Source organism: Macaca thibetana, chromosome 1 (genome assembly GCF_024542745.1).
Source record: "Macaca thibetana thibetana isolate TM-01 chromosome 1, ASM2454274v1, whole genome shotgun sequence".
Lineage (NCBI taxonomy): Eukaryota > Metazoa > Chordata > Mammalia > Primates > Cercopithecidae > Macaca > Macaca thibetana.
In genome coordinates, this window is record NC_065578.1 from 43,591,418 (window position 1) to 43,615,577 (window position 24,160).

Sequence of the window (24,160 nt, forward strand, 5' to 3'; positions counted from 1 at the left end):
TATGTGGTTCTCTGCAAAGTGGATTATCAGTGTGTACTCCATTCCTCCCCACCCTCCCTTTTTTTTCCAGACGAGAAATCTGAGGTTTTAGACACTGAACCACGAAACAAAGGAATGACCTTTTTTTTTTTTTTGGCTCCCAGACATGATCTCGGCTCACTGCAACCTCCACCTCCCAGGTTCAAGCGATTCTCCTGCCTTGGCCTCCTGAGTAGCTAGGATTACAGGCATGTGCCACCATGCCCGGCTACTTTTTGTATTTTTAGTAGAGATGGGGTTTCACCATGTTGGTCAGGCTGGTCTCGAACTCCTGACCTCTTGTTCCACCCGCCTCGGCCTCCCAAAGTGTTGGCATTACAGGCGTGAGCCACCGCGCCTGGCCAGGAATGACTTCTTAAACCAGGATTTGATTTTGGTTGAACTTTGCTTTCAGAACTAGAACTACCTGCTATCCAAGACTTGTTAACCACGTTCTCATTGGCAAATTACAAAACCCTTTCAACCTCAGTTTCCTCTCATAAACTAGTGGTAATATTATCTCCAGAATTAATCTTAGGAGTAAATGAGATTATGTAAAGGCATTTAGTCCCATAACCGGGCTCCTAGAAAGCACTCAGGAATGTTAGTTCTCTATCCGTTTCCCCTATTTATCTTTCTGTGTTTGATGAATTATAGGATGATATGAAGTGATTTGAAAAGAACTGTAATATAAACATCAATAAAACACCAATAAAAAGTTTATTCTCACATCTGGATGCTAAACTAGGCCTTCACCTCCTCCAAAAGGTACAGTTTTATTAATATTCATTTATTATTTTATTATTATAGTCAAAGACCCAGAGAAGCATTCCAGGAACAAAGCAGCAGGTAAGATTTTTCTGGAAAAAGGTAGAGATTTTGAGGGAGCCAGGATTTGGGGGTCATTTAAGCAGCAGTGGATGTCAGTCTTCAAGCTTTGCCCATTTACTCTTGGTCCCTTTTGGTTCAGGAAAGGAAGAAGAACAAGCACCAAACCATTCACTGAGACCTTTGCGGGTTGGGGAGGAGGAATGTAAACAAAAGTCAACGCTCTCTTTAGTTTACAATGGCTGGCGACCCCAAGACTTCCAAGCTCTTTGGTGAGGGCCAGTAGGTCTGTTCTCCAGGAGTGCCCTGGGTCTGGACTTCATTTCCCAGAGTCCCTTAGTGCCCTAATGTATTCAGTGCTCAGAGTGCCTGTATGTGTGTGAGTGTGAGAGAATGTGTGCGTGCGTGTGTGTGTGTGCGCGCGTGTGTGTCTCTCCGAGTCCCTGGGAGAGTGGAGGCTCATTCACTGATTAGAGCCAGCGCTGAGAGGCAGCACTGCTCCTTCTCTCACGCCAACCGAGTCTTTTGATCTGTACATGCAATCCCAGGCAGCTCGCGAACACAAACCCGGGGCCAGCCGCCTACTGCTGCTGCTGCCGCTGCCGCTGCCGCCGCCGCCGCCGCCGCTGCCTCCGCCGGCTCTGCGCACCCGGGACTTTTCATGCACCACACTCTCCGCCTGCTTCCCTCAGTGTCCTGAAAAGTGCGACCGTTCTCCCAAGGAATTTCCACGGCAAGTATGGAGAGCAGAAAGGGGTGTGGACGTGTGTGCGTACCCAAGAGGGGTGGGGTGCGAGGGCAGCCGGTTTGTTCAGGAACCTGGCTAACTTTCCGGGTCCGTTTCCTAGGGATTCGGGCGGTTCCCCCCGGACGGAGGCAGGGGCTGGGACTGGGACTGGCGCGTCTTGGATCATCGCAACGGAGCCTCTCGGCATCGGCGCCCTGCGCGCTCCGTGCGCTGCCTCGCTCAAACTTTCCGTCTTGAGTTTTCCTTAATGTGTTTTATTTGGGGAGGGGGGGAGGTGCAAGGGGGAGGGACCAGACGCGGGAATTGGACAAGTAGGGAGGGTTAGGGCACTGCAAGGGAAGGGAGCAGGAGTTCTTTTCTCCATCTTTCAATAAGCCCCATTCCCACTTTGTTCGGGTCGATCGCGAGAATGCCTTCTCGCCGGGCTCCCTGGTGCACCCCCCGGTGATTTCCGGGCTCCCCTGTGTACCCCGCGTTGATTTCCGGCGAGGCCAGGGCTGGGTGGTACTCAGTGGGGAGCCCGAGGCGGCGGGCGGATGGAGAAGGGGCGATCCGAATGAGAAACGACCCCTACAGCCTCCACCCCACACACAGCCGGCTCCGCGGGGTACCCGGGGAGTGACTGTTTAGCCCGGAACCCCGGGTGCTCGGCTGACTTTTTCCTAGCCCGGGCGGGTGTGAAGGCTGTGGAGGGAGGGAGGTGGGGTGGGATAGGGGGATCCTCTGCCGGCAGGAAGGAGGCAGGTGCTAGCATAGAGGCGGATCATTCTAAATGCCACCGGTAAACTCCCCACTCCGGTGGGTTGGACCGGCCTGGCAGTAGAGCAGCCCGACACGTGGGATCTCCCGGGATTTTCGGGGTCGGGACCCCCTCTCCCATCGGTTCTACTGAGCAAGGCGGGAGGACGATCGTGGAGACAAGGGCGCCTTACTCTGTTTGTAGTTTTATTTTTATCTTAGACCTGCCTTAAACTGAGTAACAATTTCTCTTCTGACTTGAGAACAAAACTTTTTAGTGAGCACGCCGGTCGCTGCTGTCCTGCGGCCACTGCCGCCGCGCTTGTCAGCCCGGGCCGAGCGACCTTCTCTGCCCGGAGCCCAGCCCCGCCACCGCGCTCCGGAGACTCCGGCCTCCCCCACCCCACCCCCGCCCCCCAACCCGGGGCTTTTCAGGGCTCGGCCTGGGCGTTTCGCCTTTGTGCTTTGTAAGAGAAAGCCTTTTCTTCCAGGGCACAACAAACTTGGGCGGAGAGCTTCCGTGTGGCCCCCCGGGCGAGGCCGCCCACGGTGGTGAGGCCATCCGAGGGGATGCCCGGTTCGTCCCCGGCTCCAGGAGCCTCTCCGAGAGCTCGCAGCCCAGGTCGACCCAAGCTGGCGAGGGCGCGCAGGAGTCCCGAAGTAGAGGGAACTAGGGCAGCCAGGAGGCAGGGGAAAAGCTCTCGCTTCCCGTTAACACTCTGCATTCTCGGGTCTTGGATGCAGCTCCAGCGGAGAGCCCATGTTCCGGCCCTGAGCCGGGTGCGCGTCGCACTGGGTGGGTGCATGGGGCCCGGGTCATAGGTGTGGGGGCACAGCCCTGCCTGGCTGGCCCAGGTCGTCTGGGGTCTCCTGCCTGCGCCGGCCCCCTGCCCCGGGAGCCGCTGAGGGGGAGAGCACGGCGCTCGCTGCCCACGACGCCCAGCAGCCACGTCTTGCCTCTCGCCTCCGCTCCGGACTCGGCTTGAGGGGCAAAGGGGAGAGAAAGGAAAAATAAAGAGAAAAAAGGGCGTCAGTGAGGAAGCAGCGAGGAGACTAGGGGGAGCAGAGTGGGCAGGGGGCCTTTGCCTTGCCTGGCCTCCTCCTCTTTCCGTCTCGCGGGCTCTTCCTGCAAAGGGGAATGAGCAGAGTGGGGAAAGGCAGAAAGAGCGTCGAGGAAAAGCGGTGCTGGCGGCTTCTGTGCCGATCCCTCCTGGCCCTCAGAGACCCGGCAAAAGTGGCGTGAGTTCGCTCTCTGCGCTTCGGGGCGAGGTTGGGGAAGGCCGAAGAAGGGGCGGCGACGCGTCGCGCCGCTGGTGGCCGACGGGGCCGGGGCCGGGGCCGGGCGCGGAGCGAGCGGGGACACACACCTGTTCTGCGAGCCGCGCCGTGTGCAGCGGCCGGACGGCCGCCGTGCGGGCCGCAGAACCCTCCCTTCCGCACCGCGCATCCACAGTCCAGGAGCTGGAAGGGCCCGGCAGTCCCGCGCCGGTCCGCATTTGCAGGAGAGCCGGAGTGGAGGAGCCCGCGGCTGCCCGCTGAAGCGGTGGCGCGCGGCGGCGGGACCCGGGTGACCCCCAGGGCGGGGCTGCTCGGGGGCTGGAGGTCCTTGGACTTTGGTCGAAGGCTGGCAGCTCTGAGCCCCTGCCCCGCGGGCCCCGCGCGGCTGCGGACCAGGGGCCCTTGCACGTGTCGGTTCTTCCCGGACTGGCGCCTTGGTTGCCCAAAGTTAGGCGCAGATCGTTTCGTGCAGAGGTTGTTGGGACCTAGAGTATTCTATATACAAAGGCAACCGAGAGCCGGAGGGAGAGGTCAGGCCACAGAGTAGTGGGCTTGGCTCCGCGTTGGCCCCAAGTTTATGTAGGTTTCGCCTTCACCTCTCTTCCCCCGTTTCTCCTGAAAGAGTTGATTTTTTCCCAGTCGAGACTCTTCCGACCTGAATAATGCACCCTCTCGCTAAGCCCGTATCCCAGCGATCCCGCACTCTCGGACTGGCCCAGGCTGTCTCGGATTCGCACCCGTTGGCCAAGCTGGGCCTGAATCCGGGTCCAAATCTGGGACCGATACCCGGCCGTGCCTGAAGCACAGGCGTCGGCCCTAGCCCGGGAACTGTGTTGGCCTTATGTTCCCTGAGCTGTCGCATATGGTGGTAAAATTTCTGTTAGAGCGGTGTTTCCAAATACCCCCTGGGCATTTGGTGTGCGGGAATTCTCTTCAAGCGAAGTCTGTGAACTTAAAAAAAAAAAAAATTCTTTCCTGCGTTCTTAACAACCCCCCACTACTCTGCCTCATTTCCCATTGTTCTTTGCTTTTTAAGTTACCTGTTAATTTTTTAAAAGTTTATTTATGCAAAGGAAAAATATCGTTTAATTTGTTCTATTATTTTAATTCCTGGCTTTTGGAAACGGTTCAGAGACCACAAAAATGTCACCTGTTGTAATAAGCAGAGGAGTGTTGTGTGTGCATTTTAATTGCCAGCAGAGCCATAGTTTGGTGGGCGCCCTGAGCTCGGCTCCGGGAAAGAGCCCTTTGCAGCTTTCTTTGTGGCAGTCATTTGCAAATGGGTTTGGCTCTCAGCTACGGCAGAGGCAGCGGCAGCAGCCACCGCTTCCTTCTACGCCGATCCCGGGCGCAGGTCAGGAAGCCCAGACCCTGGACCGGGATGGGCAGAGGATGGGATGGGAGATTACCTACTCTCTGAGACTTTGTCTTGGGCTTTCGGTTTTTCTGTGCGAAAGTGGCTAGTTCGCTCCGCAGAGCGCGGAGCGCTGCGCATCAGCCCAGCCTCAGACATTTTCACGTTCCAAACGCGGGCGTCTTCGTTTCATTTGTCTTGGTTCTGGCATGTTTAACCACGCAATTAGTAATCTCACTAATTATTCAGAGAGCTGGCGTTTTGTAATCACTTTAAAGCAGGATCGGGAGTGTGATTTAAGAAACAAACAAACTCCCACAGATACGGAACTGAACCAAACCCATCACGTCAAGGATTTGAAATTTTTTTAACTCAATATTTGTTGGTCCCTCCGTCCAGCCTCACTGCCTGCCAGACAATTTATTTAGCTTCGTGGATTGATCCCTCCTCCTTGTTTAGTTAATTCAACAAAGACTTTTTGCAATCTGTTTGGAGTTTGTCTGATGCCGTGGAAAAGTAGCTGATGATTTATTTGGTTGCTTTTCGATTTCTGTCTTCAGCCCTTCTTTCTCCTCCTTTCAGCGGGGATGTCAGCTGTTATTACTTCCTATTGATCCCTTTGCAAAGTGAGAAGTGAACTAAAATTAATGTCAATTCCACTGCTCGGATCAATAGCTGGAGTTATTTTAATCTGGATTTGCACGAAGTGCTAAATTAAAAAAAATCAGCATAGAGTCAGAAAAGTAACAGTTACTTACTTTCCCTTTGCCCAGTTCTTCACAGTCACCCAAATGCTCCATCAAGCTGATTATCTTACAATCCATATTTTTTTAATTAAGAGGGTCAGTTAGTTTTCTTATTTTGGGTTCTGTGTTTAAACCCATGACATTTTGACATTGGGAGTGTATTAACTATAGATTTTCATAATGACTGTGGTCGGCTGAAGCCTCATCTATACAAGTTGTTAATGTGAGGAGAGGGTAAGAAAGAAAAGGGAAAAGAAAAAAGCACTCCCCCTCCCCCATGGAGACCAACACGCCCACGCAGTGGAGTAAGAGAGATGTGGCCTGGAAAAATATTGTTGATTTATTTTCAGTGTAATGAAGTTTTCAAATGAATAACCAGGGTTGAGTGATTCACCGGGTTCTGTTGGAGTGTCCGGTGCTGTCACCAGATTCCTAATTTATGAAACTCATTTAAGATAATGAGGTGATCTAGGAAGTAAAAATAGCAAGTGAATCCTGGGGTGGGGGGAGGTCGTATTGTGAGGGGGAAACATTCCTTCCTTCACACTCAGTGTGTTATGTTTGTCCTTTTCTCCAGTTTGCCTCATATAATATTGCTTGTTGATAGACAAGTAGCTATTTCTGTTGTGAAGAGCTGCTTGGAACTCTTGGAACAGCCCTAGACCCACTTTCAGAGCGTCCATGTTGTGTGACCATTAATCTGACTAGAAAACAGCCAAGAACAGGATTCCCAGACTTGTCAGGCTAACTGGCTGTCCTTGGCAGATCATTCCCTGCACTGCTATAACTTGACAGGAAAGTTATTTAAAATTTGGGAGAGAGAAAAATCCGTTAATGTGAGATACATAATCTGGTAATTTAGCAATGATGTCTATAAGGAAAGATGCCAAATGAGGAAGCAGTCTGATGGTGTCCACTCATCTTCCCAATTAATAACAGTCATTGACACGTCTGCTACAGGATGGGAGAAGGAAATACTCTCTTTGCATTGCATTAAGCCAGGAGGATTCATCTACCGTTTAACTGAGGTTTCTCTATTTGAGGGAATACCAAAGATACTCCAGGTGGGCTTTTTAAAAGGAAGGAGGTAGATTTTATTTCTGATATGACTCTCCATTTAAAGGCTGTAATTTGTAGCAGACGGTGATTTTTGGTTATGCTTTGAGTTTCATTAAGTTTCTATTTCATGTATATTTTTGATGCTAATAAGTCCTGGTATTCGTCTTTATGTTGTCCTGGCTTTTGATATATAGCCCTTCTCCCAGCCCCCACTCAAAATACACTTTGGAATGGAACCAGCGACTATGAAAATGTACAACCTAAATTTACAAGGGAAACTGAAAGAAGTCTCTCCGAACTCCAATTTGTTCCGAGGGCCTTTATTGGACATCAGCTCTGACTGGGCCAATAAGCAGAGCAAAATAAGTCAGAAATTTTGTTAACATTTTGTTCTAAATGTTAATGGCAAATCCAAGGCAGTTTACAAATCTACTTAAGAGTGAGTGCATTAGTAACTAAAATTACCGATCCGTTCTTTGCTGCCCTTAGAAGACAGACGCTTCTAGAGAGCGTATGCCAAAGGCACCCATTATGGTTTTAAATATTGTCAGAGACGCCAGGCATTTTATTGATGAAGGTTTTGTTCCTTCTCAGAAAAGAGAAATAGAAAGCCCATGTGATTAGAGAGGGGTGTGCATCAAAATAAATGTGAATGCTGTTTGTTCACATAGCACTTTTTTCTGGAAACAGTCTTAGATGATACATGAAGATGTGTGTGTGTGTGTGTGTGTGTGTATGTGCCAATGTGTATCATTTATCCATGTGTATACTTTGTACTAATATGTACAAGTGCTCCTGGTCTGGATGAACTTGAATTAGGGATATTTCAGTATCAGGGAGTTGTTAGGGGAGATGAAGAGAGGATGCATATGTGGGGAATCGTATATGTAGAATGTGGTCTCTGAACATCAGGCCTGCCATGAGTGGCCTGTGGATGCAGGTGGAAGCACTTTAAAACATAGACCCCCACTTAATCTACTGGATGGCTTGGCCTTCCAAAGCTCATTTGTTCAGGGAATATCGTATTTGGAGGTTTTATGATATTTTTTTCTTTGCTGGGCTCAGGCGCATTTCACCCGGAACGTGTAGGGACCAAAGTCAGCTACGCGTACATCACAGTAAGTTGTCTATTGATTTTCCTGAATGAAAATGGTCTGATGCTGCTGCCCACTGGCTCCTAAAGCCTGTGGTGTCTCTTGCCCGAGCATCTGTAAGCCAGAAGGATGGTGTTTCGATCACTTGGGGGTTTCCCTTTTTTTCCTCCCCCTGACTTTCCTCCCCCTTCTTTTTTTCTCTTTGCTGTTTCTACAGGTCTTAGAAGGGAATGATTCCCCAGTAATATTCCCTGCCCTGACCCAAGGTGCCGCTTGGCCTCCCTCCCAGGGAAGACTGCTTCTTGTGTAACGCCGGCCACAGAAAGAGACTCCGATGGACTTACACCGGGCAGCCTTCAAGATGGAGAACTCATCCTACCTTCCCAACCCTCTGGCATCCCCAGCACTGATGGTCCTGGCATCCACGGCTGAGGCCAGCCGTGATGCTTCCATCCCTTGTCAGCAGCCACGACCCTTTGGTGTACCTGTCTCAGTTGACAAGGACGTGCATATTCCTTTCACCAACGGTTCCTATACCTTTGCCTCTATGTACCATCGGCAAGGTGGGGTGCCAGGCACTTTTGCCAATCGTGATTTCCCCCCTTCTCTACTACACCTCCATCCTCAATTTGCTCCCCCAAATCTAGATTGCACCCCAATCAGTATGCTGAATCATAGTGGTGTGGGGGCTTTCCGGCCCTTTGCCTCCACCGAGGACCGGGAGAGCTATCAGTCAGCCTTTACGCCGGCCAAGCGACTTAAGAACTGCCATGACACAGAATCTCCCCACTTACGCTTCTCAGATGCAGATGGCAAGGAATATGACTTTGGGACACAGCTGCCATCTAGCTCCCCCGGTTCACTAAAGGTTGATGACACTGGGAAGAAGATTTTTGCTGTCTCTGGCCTCATTTCTGATCGGGAAGCATCATCTAGCCCAGAGGATCGGAATGACAGATGTAAGTACTTTGGTTCGAGCCCTCCCGTACCCCCAGTAAGCCCTGCCTCACTGTGATGTTCAACAGGTGGGTGGCGTTTTGCATGCTCCTAGTAGCGGGAAGGGCCAACTACTTCCCTTTCGCTAGCTGTGGAGTGCTAACCTTTGCTTGTCTCTCATCAGTGAGCACTGATAGTTCTTGAAATGTTTTTCTGAAAGTAGCCAGAGGCAAGTTGGCCCCAGCACAGCCTTTCTCTCCGGGTCATGGTGGGCTTATTCTCTGAGGACTGGAGTGAAGAGGGGTACCACTGATGTAGTGAAGTGAATGTCATTTCATTAAGAAGTGTCGGCTCCTAGGGAATTTGGGGGGCCTAAAGAAACATGTCCACCCCTCCTCTCTTTGCTGTCCTCATTATGTTTGTCTGATCTTAGTGTTATTTTTTAGCTTTTCCATTGTATCACATCCAGCAGACTCCACGTGATTCTATTTTCACGACTCTCAGCCCTTGTCCACATCAGGCTATTTTTCAGAGAAGGACAAAGGTGTCGTCAATCACCATAAAGCATTTCAAACAGCTGTGTTTTCCTTGCGATCGCAAGGCTAGAAAGCCGACTTCTCTTGGGATTTCACAGGTTTGCTGGATGCTTATCCTGGGGCTCACTTTTAGGACTAGACACGGTTGACCTGTGGGACTGCTCCATATTTGATGTTCACAACTATTATTAATTTCTGCTTATGAAACAGTTTTTTCTCATGTTCTCCAAGTGCCTTGTTGGGCTCTGGCTACACTTACTCATAGCTGGAACTAAACCTTTATTTGGTACTTGTAGACTAGGAGTGCTGAACCCTGCAATCCTTTGCTCTAATATAATCAGAAAATAATTGTGTTTTGAAGCTTTTGGGCTGTGGGTAGACAGAGCAGTTTTCTTCAAGCCTGGTGAGAATTTATGAACTGAGGGTGTTTTTTCCACCCAACCCTTTGTTCTCAGATTTGCTTCATTTTATTTTCTTAAGAAAACTACATCTGAGGTTTGCCTTCCCCTTTTCTCTATTTTTTCATGCTCCCGTCCTCTCTATAACCACCAACACGAATACCATTTTTTCCCTCCTCTTTATGATGCCGAGGAGAGTAATAGAGACATTGCAGCTCTCTCCCCTGTCGCCACTGCTTCCTCAGGCTGTCTCCTTGAATTAGGCACTGTGTTAACTTTCCTGCGCTAAAAGGCATCTGCCTAAACCCAGCGTACCTTTTCAATAAAAGTCATCATAAAATCAACCTGCCTTGTAAATCCATCGCTCTTTGGTTTTGAAATATGTTGCAAGTGTGTCTTTTATGTCAGCGTCTGTAAGCCGGAGACCTCCCCACTTAAGGGAGAAGGCTGCTGGCTGACAGCACCACTGCTAGTGTTGTCCTCTCCCTTTGGCTTTGGCTCTCTTTCACCTTTTCACTTTCTGTTGACTTGTGTGTCTTGTGATCCTGCTTCTTGGATATACCTGCTGGACAGGTATCGGCATTGTGTTGGTCAATTTTATTTTATTTTAGTTTAGTTTAGTTTTTGCTTGTCCGGTGATGTGCAAGTGATCAAGGCTGGTTGCAATGTGACCTCCAGCTAAAACTGCCTTGTGTTAGGGTATGACAGGTTCTACCCCTTTTTTTTCCTCCAAATACAAGTTGAAAATTAAATCCTCTCATAACTAATATGCCACAAAGTAACATCTGGAGATTGAGATCCCTCTCTTCTTACCTAACAGATCCAGCTTGTCTCCATTTTTCTGTCTTTTTAGCCCAAACCTGTATCAGACTCCAGAGCAGGAGGAAGCTTGTTAGTCAAGTCAGAACTCATAGACGTGGATATCCATTCCTCTCTGAGTGTCAAAGCCATAACTCTTCTGTTTGCCTGGTTTGCATTGTGTGGTGGTGGCATCCCCCATGGAGATGGATCCCTCACACAGGAATACGCCTGGGTGGAGAAAAATTAAATGAGTCTGTCTCCCAAAGTGAAATGGAATTCTGACCTTGAAATTAATGAGATTCTGATCAGAAGGGTGGGGAAACTTCTTTATTTCCAATGTAGTGTTATAGAAATTGGAGTCCTTTTCTTCTTTTATTCATTTAAAATATTCTTCCCTTATAGAGTACCTTGTGTTCTCCTTTTTTTCTTGTACACAAGCATAAAACCTATAGGAGTGTCTGTGAGGGGAGGGTGTTTGTATACCCACGTTATTATCCAGAGTTGCATTTGTGACTAATCTTTAATAAGAAACAGAGGTGCAAAGTGAAAAGAAGGCTGTGCTACCCTGTGGTCACCCTGGATTTGTGCTCTTTCCTCCCTTCCTTACCTTAGGTGGTTAGCACATCCCTCACTGGGTCACACTGGATAGCATTTGTGCTTTTGATTGCGAATTTTTGGAAGGCAGGAGAAGTATTTTTCTGTAAGGAAGGGTTGAAGAGGCACTAAGACAAAGTCTGCAGCAGCTTTCTTGGCTCCTGTCATATGCCGACGTGTGTCGGAATATTTATGGTCTGCTTTATGTAAATACATATTTAAGGGCCGTTAGAAGGCCTGATTATTCCCACTAGATGCCTTTCAGGTCCTCCCTACAGAACCGTTTTGAAATAAGTAATATTTCTCAGATAATCGAGTGACAGTATACAAGACTGCTTCCAAAGGGAGAGAGAGCTTCAGGGGCAGATGGGGGCAGTGACGGGGGATGGGGATATGAAAAGACAGAGGATAAAAAGTGTTCAGATGAGCAGAGTGATAGGACACAGTGCTTTTGCCAGATTGCCCAAATTAACCATATATGGTTAATATATACACACACACATATATGTGTATGTATGTATATATATTTATTCTTAAAATTTAGAGTTAATTGCTGATTTGGTTGACTCGTTTTTCAGTTCTCTTCATGTAAATACCTTTTCATAAAATATTTTTTAAACATTTTAATTAAATGCAGCAGTCAAACTCCAAAGTAAGCATTTAGCTTTAGAGTTTTGTTGGTGGGTGGGGGCGGGGGGTGAGAATGGGGATGTGTGTCCTTTACTTAGAGCAGAAGTTTTTATGACTGAGTTTTAGGTCATTAAGAAATCAGTTGTATAATGGAAACACTGACAGTTTTTACTGTTGCAGCCACCCCCTGCTCACACACTGCATCAATATGCAGATATGTCCACTTGCGAGCCCACTGGAAAGAGAGGCCTGCAGACATGGTGTAATGCACACATGTTCTTTCTTAAATCTGGGTAGTGGTAGGCAGGATTTCTTTTGTGATTAAACACGCATTTTTGTAGACAGAAATATAGTTTTTTGGGTCAAACATCATCTTTCCTGGTAGGTGATTCTGGTTTGCTCGCCTGTCCATCCACCTGGCTTCACAGGTGATCCCTGAGGGAGGTGTTGGGCTCTATGGGAAACAAGCAGTCTTTACTCTACAGGACTGACTGACTTGCCCTGGAAAATGGGAGAAGCATTTTGTGAGAAGCCATTCATGGAGGATGCGTAATTCCCGAGGAAGGGGACTGAGGTAACTCCTGTTTATTGTCACTCCCCGAACCAGTCCCCAAGGCTCGTTGTCCAGGTAAATAATGCTAAAATTTATGGACCAATTACAAATAGTTCACGTGTGCCTTACATATGAAGTGTCTACAGCGATGTTTCCCAGGGCCTTTAAAATAAACATTTCCTCATTAAGGAAACTTTACAACAAAAGGGAAGATAAGTATTGTCTGCTGTCTTGTGTTAGAATCTGTACATTTATTACCCCCTTAGTATTCTGACTCCTGTCGTGTACATTTCCTGATGGTTCTCTTCAGGCTGCCCCTGTGCCCAGATTCCTGCCTGTGTGACACAGCCTTTGGCCAGCCTGCCAGCCTATCCACTCAGCCCAGATTGGAGTTGGCGAAGTATACATGCTCACCACTGGGCCGAGAGGGCCCAGAACTGCCCACGTGGAGCGGTGACTGGCCCTGCCTTCTGGCTTTACCCCAGGGATGGACACTGGGCACTGACCATAAGTGGCTTGACTTTGCCCTCTTTCCTCGCCCTTCACTGTGGTCAGGCAGAGTCACAGGGAGGCAGGAAACCTGATGGCTCACAGCAGCTCCTGGATGTTCCGCTTTGCTCTCATCTTTGATGTACTTGGGCAGCCATTCTTGGGTCCCAAAAGCCCTGAGTAGGAGATGGTATTTTGTACTCTGTGTCTTTATAAAGGCGTGTATCATTGAAGACCCTGTGTTCTAACAGTCAAATCAGCTGAGCCCATCTAGGCCAAAGGCAGCCTGGAATGGGGAGGGCTGGGGTGAGGGGGATACTTTCCAAGGGCTCTGGGAGTGGAGTGGGCAGGGACTCCACTCTGGGCTTTTAGGAGAGTTGCTCTTGCTAGGGAGAATGTTTGGGGCATGCCAGGTGGCCAGGCTGCACCTCTGGGTTGCAGCTGGGACAGATGACCACTGGGAAAGGGCCAGCAAATCGCCAGAAGAGCTAGGTCAGATGCTTCCCTCTGTCCTGACTGCCCAGACCTAGCCTGACTCTCCCTCAGCTGCTCCCGGGTTCTCCCCCACTCCCCGGGGGCAAGAACTCCTGTGATGTGTGTGGTTGTTTCTGGTTGTTCACTCCCCACACAGTCATGGAGACTCTTTTTCATGCTGCTGGGTTTAATTGTCTTGTTGGGATAAAGAAATGTTTGCACAGCTAAAGTGGAGCCGGGCTGGACGGGAGCGGTCCCTGATGGCTGCAGAGCCATCTGGCCTGGCTTGGCTTGGCTTGGCGCGCCGCTCGCCCGGCGGCTGGGCTCGCTCTAGCTGTGCTCCCGCTCTTCCCCTGCCCTCGCTCCACGCCGCGCCGCTCTGTGCAGCGGCTGCCTCCTCTTACGGCCGGAATGCCTAATCACCATGGTGAGAAAACGGACACCGCAGCCGTCCTCCCTCCTCGCCCCGCGCCCTCCCTCCCATCAATTGTCATGCAGAAGTGATCCGGGCTGCCGTTTCCTCGCGGCCGCCCGCCAGCCCCTCGCCGCTCCCGGCAGAAGGGTGGCTGGTAATTGATCGTCTGGGGGAGGGGGCGCGGAGAGGCTCGAGAACGGGCCCCGGGGAGACCAGGCCACGAAGTGGGCCCCGTTCGCTCACTTGCAAGAGGCAGCTTGCAAGTGGTTTCAGAAATGTTGGTGATCTCGCCGTCGCTCTGCCGCACTTGGAGGCCGCGGGAGGACTCCGCGCGCCGCCTGGAGAGCCGGGAGCGCCCAGCCCGCGGCCGCACACACGAGAGCCCGTCGCGCCCCCCGCCCTGCCCCGCCTCGCCCTCCACGTCCCCGCGCCCCCAAGTCGCACTAAGAACCCAGTCCCCGATCGGCTTCCTCTACGCCGTCTGAGCAGAAGAGAGTGGGGACCGGGGTGAGGGATAAGGGGGGGCGCCCACGCGACGTCGGGGTGCATGGGAGCGCGCAGGAGGCGCTAGTGGGTGCACGGGGCGTGAAGGGGACACAGCGCGGGCGTGGGGATGGCCACTGCGTGGGGAGGGTTCTGCCTGGGGGAGGAGGGATGGGAAGAGGGTGGGGGAGCAGGGCGCGTGGAGGAGGGAGGTTGGACGTGTGTACAGCGCCTGGGGACCTCGCTGGCCCCTCGGTGCCCCCAGGACTCTGAGATTTCTCCTTTCGGCTCGAAATGTTTTTCCCTTCCTGCTTTTCAAATCTGTAAAAATGTACCGGGGAATGTTTCCTAAGTCCAGGGCTCCGTGCTTCGGCGGGATTGCTGGCATTCGGGCAAGGCGAGTCGCGGTGGCCTCTGACGGTCTGAGGCTCGCAGCCAGCACAGCGGGACTTGTTAAAGTCCGGGCAATTTCTGGAACTCTTCCCACGGGAAGTTTTCCGGGGCTGCCTTCCGGTCAGCGGCCCCAGGTTGATTATTTTGTGGCCCTTTTTTGTTTGAAAACAAAAAAAAAAACACACATTGTATCCAAATAACAAAAGTTGCTGTCCCTCCCCATCCCCTTTCCTCATTAGGCAGGGAAGAGGAAACTGGAAAATAGAATTATACTTTTATATTGGTTTTCTTATTTTTAACCCTTATTAACTATATCCATCTGGTTAATAAATGTTAGCACACATTGAAATGTATTCTTTGTAAATAATTGAGATTTGGAGTGACAACATATTTAATAGAGTTATATTTTTATAATAGTTTTTCTTATTTTTAACTCTTATTAACCACTTATTAACCACATCCACGTGGTTAATAAATATCAAAGCACACGTTGGGACGTGCTTTATAAATACTTGAGATTTGGAGTGATGGTACATTTCATTGTAAAATCCACAGTATTTTTAAACACCAAAATAGCAATATTGTTTGGACTTGCATATTTGCTCCTAAGAGTTTAACAGCATTTCCCAGCACCGTTTTATCCCGTCTTAAAGAGAGATGAACTGCAGACTGAAGGATAATTTATTGCTATATATCAGCTAAAATGCCTTTAAAAATTTTTTTTAAGTATCATTTAAATTGTGGCGTTGAACAGAATGTGTTGCTATCCTTTGTAACTTCACATGTGTGCTACACGGTAGGAATTTGTAAGTATCTCTTTCTTTGCAGCAAGAAGGAGAATCTTCTGCGAAAGAACTTTCTTACGCCTTTTCCAGGAAAAGATCCTGGACTGGGACTACATGTTGGGCCTGGAGAAATCACAGGCTGTGGTATGAATCAGAACACCTGGTAGATGCTAAGTAAGCAGAAGGAATTTATCATCTTCCAGCCTTACCCAATGGATCGGACCTTTCTGTTATCTTAATCACACTACTTTAGTTTTAGTGTTTAAAAAAATTACTATTTTTTGCCAGGTACCAATCATATAAAGGGGTTTAGTGTTCATTACATATTGAATACCTTAATGGTGGTGATTATAATCTAGTTTTTACTTTTAAGTTTTCATTATCTTACCACTCTTCAGCATTGCACAAAACAGTATGTGTAGGACTGTGCTATCCCAAAGGCATAAAGGTTTGAGGAAATAAAGGAAGGACTTATTTATGCCTTGAGGTGTCATGATTACAAAGGTAGGGAGGGTGTTTTCCAAGAGTTTGCGAAATAACCTTTCTCAAATATAGACTTATTTTATTACTTGGGGTACTGTTAATACAAAATTGTTTATAACTTAACAAAAATTTAAATCTGCTTATTTCTCCCAACCCTTAGAAACGTAAGATTGGAGTCTATCCCCTCTCCAAATGTTTTCCCACAACATTACATCCCCTATCGTGGAGTTCACACATATGGATCTGCTTTTGGTGTGTATTTTAGAAAAAAGTTTCTACCTAGATCCTGGCCGAAGTTGGAAACAGTCAATGATGTGGAGGTTTTGTAGACACATGTAACCATCTGGCAGTTCGGATATGTGGCTGTCAGTTTTCTCTGTGGAATGCGTTCTGGTTGAAGACGACCTAGAAGAAATCAAAGTTGTGCTTTTGGTGGGGAGACATGGTGCTGTGTCCAGTACATTCTGTTAACAGATCTGAAGCTTTAGGAAAATCTGGAGCTATGTGAGTGAAGAAGGAACCTTTTGTACAGTGTTATGAGAAATCAAGCCCAGTAAGTTTGAGTGTGACTTACCAGGCAAGAGTCGTCTTTTTCCACCGAAATTCATTTGCAGACTAGACTTATGGCTTTACATCCATCTTAGTGCTGCAGAGACAGAAAGCTGTAGGGAAGCGGCAAGGGCCAGCCCTGGAGAGGCCTTCGCTTTATTTTCAGGTATATGATTCCCATTGAGGTGCCAGCTAATCCTATATTGCTCTCATTTGACCTTGCTTCTGGGGGTTTGATTTAAAGCAAGTCAGAGTGGCCTAGCATAATAAATACCTGTTAGAGGAATAAAAGCTATATTTGCCCCTTTGAGCCTCAACTTGAAGGTGTTTCAGATCAAAGTTGGGGAGGCAATATAACATAGTCATTATGAGTTTGGCCTCTGGAGTTAAGTCCTGACCTGTTAGCTTACTTGCTTTCTGATACCAGGCAGGTTACCTAATCTCTCTGGGCCTCAGTATTCTCACCTGCAAAATGGGAATTACACAAACCTAAAGGGTTGTTGGGAAGGACTAATGAGATTAAATACACAGATAATGCTTAGAACAGTTTCTCACACATACTAAGTGTTCGATACTTAGTTACTATTATTATTTCAAGGACAATCTGGTGGTATAACCTTGCTTGTTACAAGCACTGATATAGCCAAACACAGGGTCATTAACAACTAGCAATGTATGTAGGGTCCTTTCACGTACTCATGCCTCATGGCAATGTGGAAAGAGGGAGGGAGAAAGGCTCGAAAGCCCATTTCTGTGATGGCCAGCTACTTCTCCTCCCTTCATTATTATCCATCCACCAGGATTAGCCCTGGTGTCCTCGTGACCTCTTTCTCCCTTGTTTTATTTAGAAGCAAGGTAGTAGTCGAGTTAGAGAAACTGAGTCTGGGAGTCGGGAGAGGACTTGACTAGGGTTGGATATCTAGGCAGTGGCCTGGGTTAAAAAAGCCAAATATCACGGTATTTTCTTATTCTGAGATTTTATATTACTGGATATTGTTTGAAATCAATGGGTTATTAGAATTTGTGTGTGATAGAGATTCGGACTACATGTAATGAGATTTGCTGTAATAGTATTTGACTAGTATTTGAATTCACAATCCCTGGGTTTCTCGTGTGTCCTTAGGTTTTAAGTTATACAGACACTTTTACCCTCTTGCCTATGTGAGACAGATCTGTGAACCTTCCCCCATCTGTGTGTGTCACAGTCCCACAGCATGATGGATTGTTTCTGCTTGGGGGAGGCTTAGGACAGGGCTTGAAGGGGCCTTGTAGGTCAGAAGAGAAATACAGCAGCAGGACTGAGATGGGGGTGCTGCCTGGGGAGGGATTAGCAGGGGGAAGGGGAGGGCAGGGTTGGGCGGGGCATAGTGTCTGTGTGCATTCTCCTAGGAGTAAAAGAGGGCTGTCCATTACCCTGAAGGCACAGATAAACTCAGTGTTTTTCTCTTTGTAGAAAAAAAGCCCCATGGGACTTGGGAATACCAGAGAATGACTCTGCATGTCAGTGGGAGAGGTGGAGAGTAGAAGGATGGGAGTGGGGAAGACTGACCCTGTGCCTGAGGACTTCGGATTTGAGTCTGTTATTTAAATAGAGTAGCTCATGTTTGAAGAGCCTCATGCCCACACATGTTTGTAGCAGAAATAGCTGTTGGAGGCCAGTCATCTGATACCTCAGTCTCTATCAACTCCTTCATGGCTCCATTTAAAGGAAGGGTTCAACTCGCCTTTCGAAGTAAAGTGTCTCTGAAGGTCATGGAGCACCCAATTCTGCTCCCTGTCTGTCCTCAGCCTTTCCCACATATGGTCACAAAGGTGTGTGCTAGGTAGGAAGGGAAATGCTGAATGTTCTTAATTTTTGGTTCTTAAAAAAGGGGAAAGTCTGGGATTTAGGTCCAAATGCCAAAATCATGGTTCAGAAGGAATTCTAGAAAAGGAGCGGAGCCTGAGAGGTAGCTGGAGCGGGAAGGGCAGTGGTGCATGCTCGGCTGAGGAATCAGCAGGACTGCAGTTAGGGCCTAGGCTTCAGCTTCCTTCCTGAGCAGTAAAATTAAAAAAAAAAATCCTTAGAACAACAAAAGTCTGGACGCATGGGCTTCCTTCCTGACAGGCCAACCTGGTGGGGCTTCATTCAGACCGAGCAGCAGTCAAGGCTGATTTACGGGGAAAAGAACCCAGACATAGGTTTAACCCTTTCCTAACCACAGCGAGGCTTCACTGCAAATGCTGCCTCCTTCTTCCAACTTACCATCATGGTGTGGGGAGATCTTTATTGTCATTTCTTCTTTATTTAAAGAGAGTACCTGCTGCTAAAGTGCCTACTGTCCTCTTCATGAGAAAGCTGACCCTGTGAGAAGTTGAGTGACTTGTGAGAAACCAAGTCTGTGGCTCATGGCCAGAATGGCTCTCAGGCTCTTGATGACACTGTATTGACTCTGTAGTATTGAATCCATCTTTGATCCCATAAGAAGTGCCTACTGGAGTTTGTATTGGGGTGTCGCTGTGAGCCCCAGTTTTACCTCCATAAGATACTGGTCCCACAGAAGGAATAGTACTGCTTCATCTTAGCTATTTGTTGGTGGCAGTGGATAAAACTGTGGCAGAGTATGTGAGACATGACTCAGTTGCCATATCATTGGTCAAATATGATGCAGTCATTAGTTCGTTGAATCATTCAGCTGTATTTACTGCATGCCTACATTGTTCCAGGCACCATGCTGGGTACTGGGAATAGACTGATGCGCAAGACAGATTATACTCCCTGCCTTACTGGACTTCAAAGTTTAGTTAGCAATTGCAGGATGCTGCGAAAACTGCATCATAGGGTAAATATAACATGCCATGAGACTTAGATGTTGGAGCATCTAATCTTGTGTAAGAGTCAGGGATAGCTTTCTGGAGCAAGTGACCTTTTAAGCTGATATCTGAAAATCAAGAAGGAGTTGTTTATTCAAAGGAGCTAGGAGTAGCAGTTTGCTTTTTTGGACAAACTATAGTATCTGAGAGTGGAAGAAAGAACTCCAGAACTGCCAAGGATTGGTCACAGTGAAGTGAGAATAGAATTGTTCCCTGCCAGGACCTGAGACCTGACCTTGGATGTCTATAGCGCTTCATCCTATAACCAGGAATTCTTGAGAATGTCCATTCAGTGCTTATGTGGCTCTGAGGCTCATCATCATCTAGGGTCCCGCTTTTAAAGTAACTTTCTAAAGATATGTCACTAGAAAAATGCTTTCTGATGACATATGCTATCTTAACCACCAGAGGACCCGTGAGCACCCAGAACCATGCTTGGCACAGAGTAGATACTCAGGAAATACTTGCTGAGTGAAGGAGGGCCATTGCCCTGCTGATGTTTAGTGAGGTAGATTAAGGGCCCTCATCCTTTTACTAAAGTTCAGGCTTAGCTGTATCCTTTGCCCTACCCGGAAACGTGACAGGTCTCAGGGCCTAGAGTACTCGCTTGGCCGTTAAACTGAGCCACATAGCACCCGGGATTCTTGGCAGAGTTTCTTGGCAAAGTTTCCTCTGGGAGGTGCATTGCTCAGGCTTGACTTTCACAAGGGCGGTTAGGCGTGTAGTGCCAAGAGTATTGAGGAAGGGAAAAAAGAAGGCGAAGCAAACCGTTGTTCCAGCCTGGCACACGTCGGCATGCTAAAAACAGTTCCTTCTAGCCGGGGCCTCTGGACTCCACCATCCCCACTGTGGTTTTCCTTCCCTGGCCTCTTATCTTCATCATCGCTGTACATCCACGAACATTTCCTGAGCTCCTGTGTGTAGAGCGTTGTGCTCGGTGCTGTTTGCAGGGGAATCAAAGAAGTAGGAGATAATACTTCCTCTTCTTGACGGCCTTATGGTTAAGGTGAGTAGCTAAACTGTATATATGAAAAAGAAATGATAGTGTAAAATGACAGGAAGGGCACTAGGATTTCAAGAGAGAGTCATCCCTGAGGCTGGCTTTCCTAAAATGTGATCTAAGGACTGTCTGCTTCAGATCACTTGTGGTGGTGGTAGTAGAGGATGGGGACAGGGATGGGGGGGGGGTGAAGAATGTTATTTATAATGCACATTCCCAGGGCCCACACTACACTTCGTATTCACAATCATAAGGAATGCAGCTTACAAACTGTATATTTAGCAAGCAGCTATCCCAGGTGAACTTGTGCTCCTTAAGGTTTAGGAATCACTCGTCTAGGGTGAAAGTCTCAGGGGAAGGTTTCGCCGAGGTGTTTGGCCTTGCAGAAAGGGGAGTGAGGACTTGGGGGGTGAAGAAAGGAAGAGGATGGAAGCCCACTGAGGAGTCTGGGCAGGCAGGGGAAGGGTGAAGACCCAGGGATCTGCTCACAAACAGTACCTTTCTCATCCAGTCTCCTGTCTCGGGGAGGATCTGTCCACCTGTCCCAGCTCCCCCTCTGCCACTGCTCCTCCTCGGATTGCCTCCCTCTGCCTCTCTTATTGCTGATCAACTGACTGTATGTACCCAGGCCTCCCCTTCTTGGTGCAATATTATAATGATGAGGTAGCCCAGCGGAGGGGCTGGAGGTGCTTAGCCAGATGCGAAGGAGGCCACTGTGCGCTGCGGTGCCCCTTGGGCTCCAGCCAGCTTATCTTCTCACTGCTGTTGTTCTGCCGAGAAGGGGCTGGAGAGGGTTTGGTGTGTGTGTTTTGCCAGCCTCCTCTCTCCTCTTCCGCAGCCCTTGAGCTTTCAAATGCTCATTTGTAAAGAAATAAAAGTTGGAGCGTTAGAGGAATCTCTCAGTGGCAGAATTAGTCACCAACACCTGCAGATTGGCTTTCTGCTTTAAGCTTTAACCCTTCCAGGGGCAGCTGCCACCAGGTAGAAGGTTCAGTGAGCCGTGACTAGGGGCTTGCTCTGAGAGGTTCAGGGGGCTTTGGGTACCTGCGCAGGAGGGGATGCTCTCGTCAACCTTGCTTCTGGAGTTGGGGATGGCATTTTTTTCCCCCAACATAATTCCCCCTTTAAAAACACTCATCACGTTAAATTGTAACTATTTGCTTACTTATGCCTCTCCCATGGGTGCATGTCTGTCTCCTTATGTGACTCCATCTAGCGTGTCCCCTCATGTAGTGCCCGACTTGATAAATATTTGTTGTTAAAGTGAATGAACCCAGGATCACTGTTCTTCTGTTGAGTTTGCAGAGTTGCCAGCTGGCTGTACGCACTTGGACATAGTCTGAAGGGCCACACAGGATCCACCATAACACTGGGCACCTCCTGGCACGTTTACAAGTGGGAGGTGATGACTAGAAATAGAGGAACGGTTCAGTGATAGGGCAAGAGCACAGTCAGAAGCTCCGGGCCTGTCATTTACTAGCCGTGTGACACTGGGTAAGTCTCTGTTTCTCTGAGCTCCAGCTCCTCATATGTAAAATGGGAGATGGCAGATAATCCCTCCCCTACCCTACAGGGTTGCTGAGTAAGTAGATAATCCAGATGTGTTTTGTAATCTAAAAGTAACCGTATAGATGCCATACCCTCACATACACATAGGTACTTGCAATATGTCTGTCTACGTCTGTCTGAAGAGCAAAATGGTCTTCCGGGGGCTAAAATAGTTTATGAAATGCCTGAGTGTTCAACCTAGAGGGAGCCCTCTGACATGCCATTCCCTCCTTGAAGTTGAGCTACAGAGGACAGTCTGCATTCCCTGAGACTGGCTGCAGCACTATTTTTCTAGGTGTTTGGGGGCAGAAGTTACCCAATTCTTGTAGACTTTTTATGAATGTAAGTTGGCAGGCCATTTTCTATACAGATCTGTGACATCTCAGCTGAAATTTTGTCTGCTAAATTCCCACTGAAAGAAGTTTACCCTTTGCCTTCTTCTCAGCAAAGCTCAGAGCATCTTTATTTTTCCGTTTCCAGGGCCAGTGACTCTATTCCTATTTTGTGGAGGGAGATGTTTTGGCTCAGAGGCACAGTGCTTTGGCCTGAGGAATGATAGGCAGAATCAAGACAAAGAGGGCTTTCTGCCCTAGAGACCTTTCCTAGGCTGCAAGAATAGCCATGCTCTGTCGGCCAGTATGACAAGATGAAGAGGTGCCTGTCAGATTTGGAAGGGCTTGCCCCTTGGGCGAGATCTTTAGAAGTTAAAGCTGGGCCAGGAGGATTGGAAAGAGCAAGAATTTGAAAAAGGCTTTACTAGGCCGGGTGTAGTGGCTCACTCCTGTAATCCCAGCACTTTGGGAGGCCAACGCAGGCGGATCACCTGAGGTCAGAAGTTCAAGACCAGCCTGGGCAACGTGGCAAAACCCCATCACTACTAAAAAATACAAAAATTAGTTGGGCATGGTGGCACATGCCTGTAATCCCAGCTACCTGGGAGGCTAAGGCTGGAGAATTGCTTGAACTGGAGAGACAGAGGTTGCAGTGAGCCAAGATTGTGCCACTGCACTCGAGCCTGGGTAACACAGCAAGACTCTGTCTCAAAAAAAAAAAAAAAAAAAAAAAAAAAAAAAGGAAAAGAAAGAAAGAAAGAAAAAGACTTTACTTGTGCGGTAAACTTCATTGTGTGATTATTTAATAGACCATTAACAAGCAGATTCATTAACAAGATCTTAATTAACAAGTTCCAGGGTTATTCCTCCAAGTTCCCAGGGGTCCTGTTCTCCTCCCATTTAGTCCCAGAGACTTCCTATCCTCCTTAAACTAACCAAGCCAGATGCATTTAAATTCAGTCTTTTTATTGCAAGTGAAATGACTGCAGGCAAAGAGAAGAACATAGTATCACTCCTAATAATAACAGCTGACACTTCGAGCACTTTCTATGTGTCAGGCACTATTCTGAATGCTTTACAGGTAATAATTTATTTAATCCTCATAAAATCCCTATGAGATAGGTGTTGTTTGTCTCCATTTTACAGATGAGAAAACTGATGCACAGTGTTTAAGCAATATGCCCATTGTCACACAAGCAAGTGTGAGAGAAGAGGTTCAGATCCCAGGCAGTCTAACTCCAGAGTCAATGAGAAGGAAGGACACTCCAGGAGAGGGAGACCTATGGGTCAGATTCACGAGGTAACAAGAATAATACTTGTATTTGTTCACTGTGTGCCAGACACTGTTCTGAGCACTTCATATATGTATGTCAGGCTGTCTCCATACTTGAAAAATTGATAGGAGCCTTTTGCAGTGTGGCAGCCCTTAGGCACAATTTATTTTGGCCCATTCACAAGCCCTTTTCACCCTCCCTGCACTGTGAGTTCCTTGAGGTAGGAGCTGTGTCCTATTCTAAGATCTCTGTTCCCAGTCCCCAGTTCATTGCCTGGAACTTACTAGTTATGATCTAAGAAAACAAATTTGTCAAACGTACCCTTTGGTGGGATGGAGGAAGATGATTTAGTATCTGCTAACGCCCAATGCGCTTTACAGACATAGTAGTTTAAGAAGAGCTAAATCTGTGAGACGAGACAGAGGCACCTACTCTTTCTGTGCCTCCATTTCCTCAGGGTAAAGTGGGATGAACACTAGTATCAATCTCTTATGGGTGTTATAAGGATTAAATGAGTTAATAGAAAATACAAATAAAGTCCTAGGAACAGTGCCTGGCACAAAGTACGCCTTCAATAAATGTTAGGTATAATTGATATAAGGGTTTGGGCACAGATTTGAGGTCTCTTAAACTGGGTTCCTCCACCTCTTGCCTCTACTCCTAACTGCATTCTGGGGACAGTGACTTCAGCAAGCCCTGAACTCCCACAAGTTTGTGCAGTGTATGACAAGTCTTCCTACGGCTGAAAAATCTTCCAGTTGATATTCAGGA

The 24,160-nt window shown here is 48.1% G+C and overlaps 1 protein-coding gene across 1 annotated transcript in view; it reads left to right on the forward strand.

Moving 5' to 3' along the window:
- Nucleotides 1-1,249: 1,249 nt before the first annotated feature.
- Nucleotides 1,250-24,160, forward strand: part of RNF220 (ring finger protein 220) — a 253,111-nt gene continuing 230,200 nt past the window's right edge. The window contains exons 1-2 of the mRNA XM_050799840.1: nucleotides 1,250-1,579; nucleotides 8,081-8,822. Of these exons, the coding sequence (XP_050655797.1) occupies nucleotides 8,198-8,822 (625 nt within the window). The 5' untranslated portion in view covers nucleotides 1,250-1,579; nucleotides 8,081-8,197. The remainder of the gene's footprint in view (nucleotides 1,580-8,080; nucleotides 8,823-24,160) is intronic.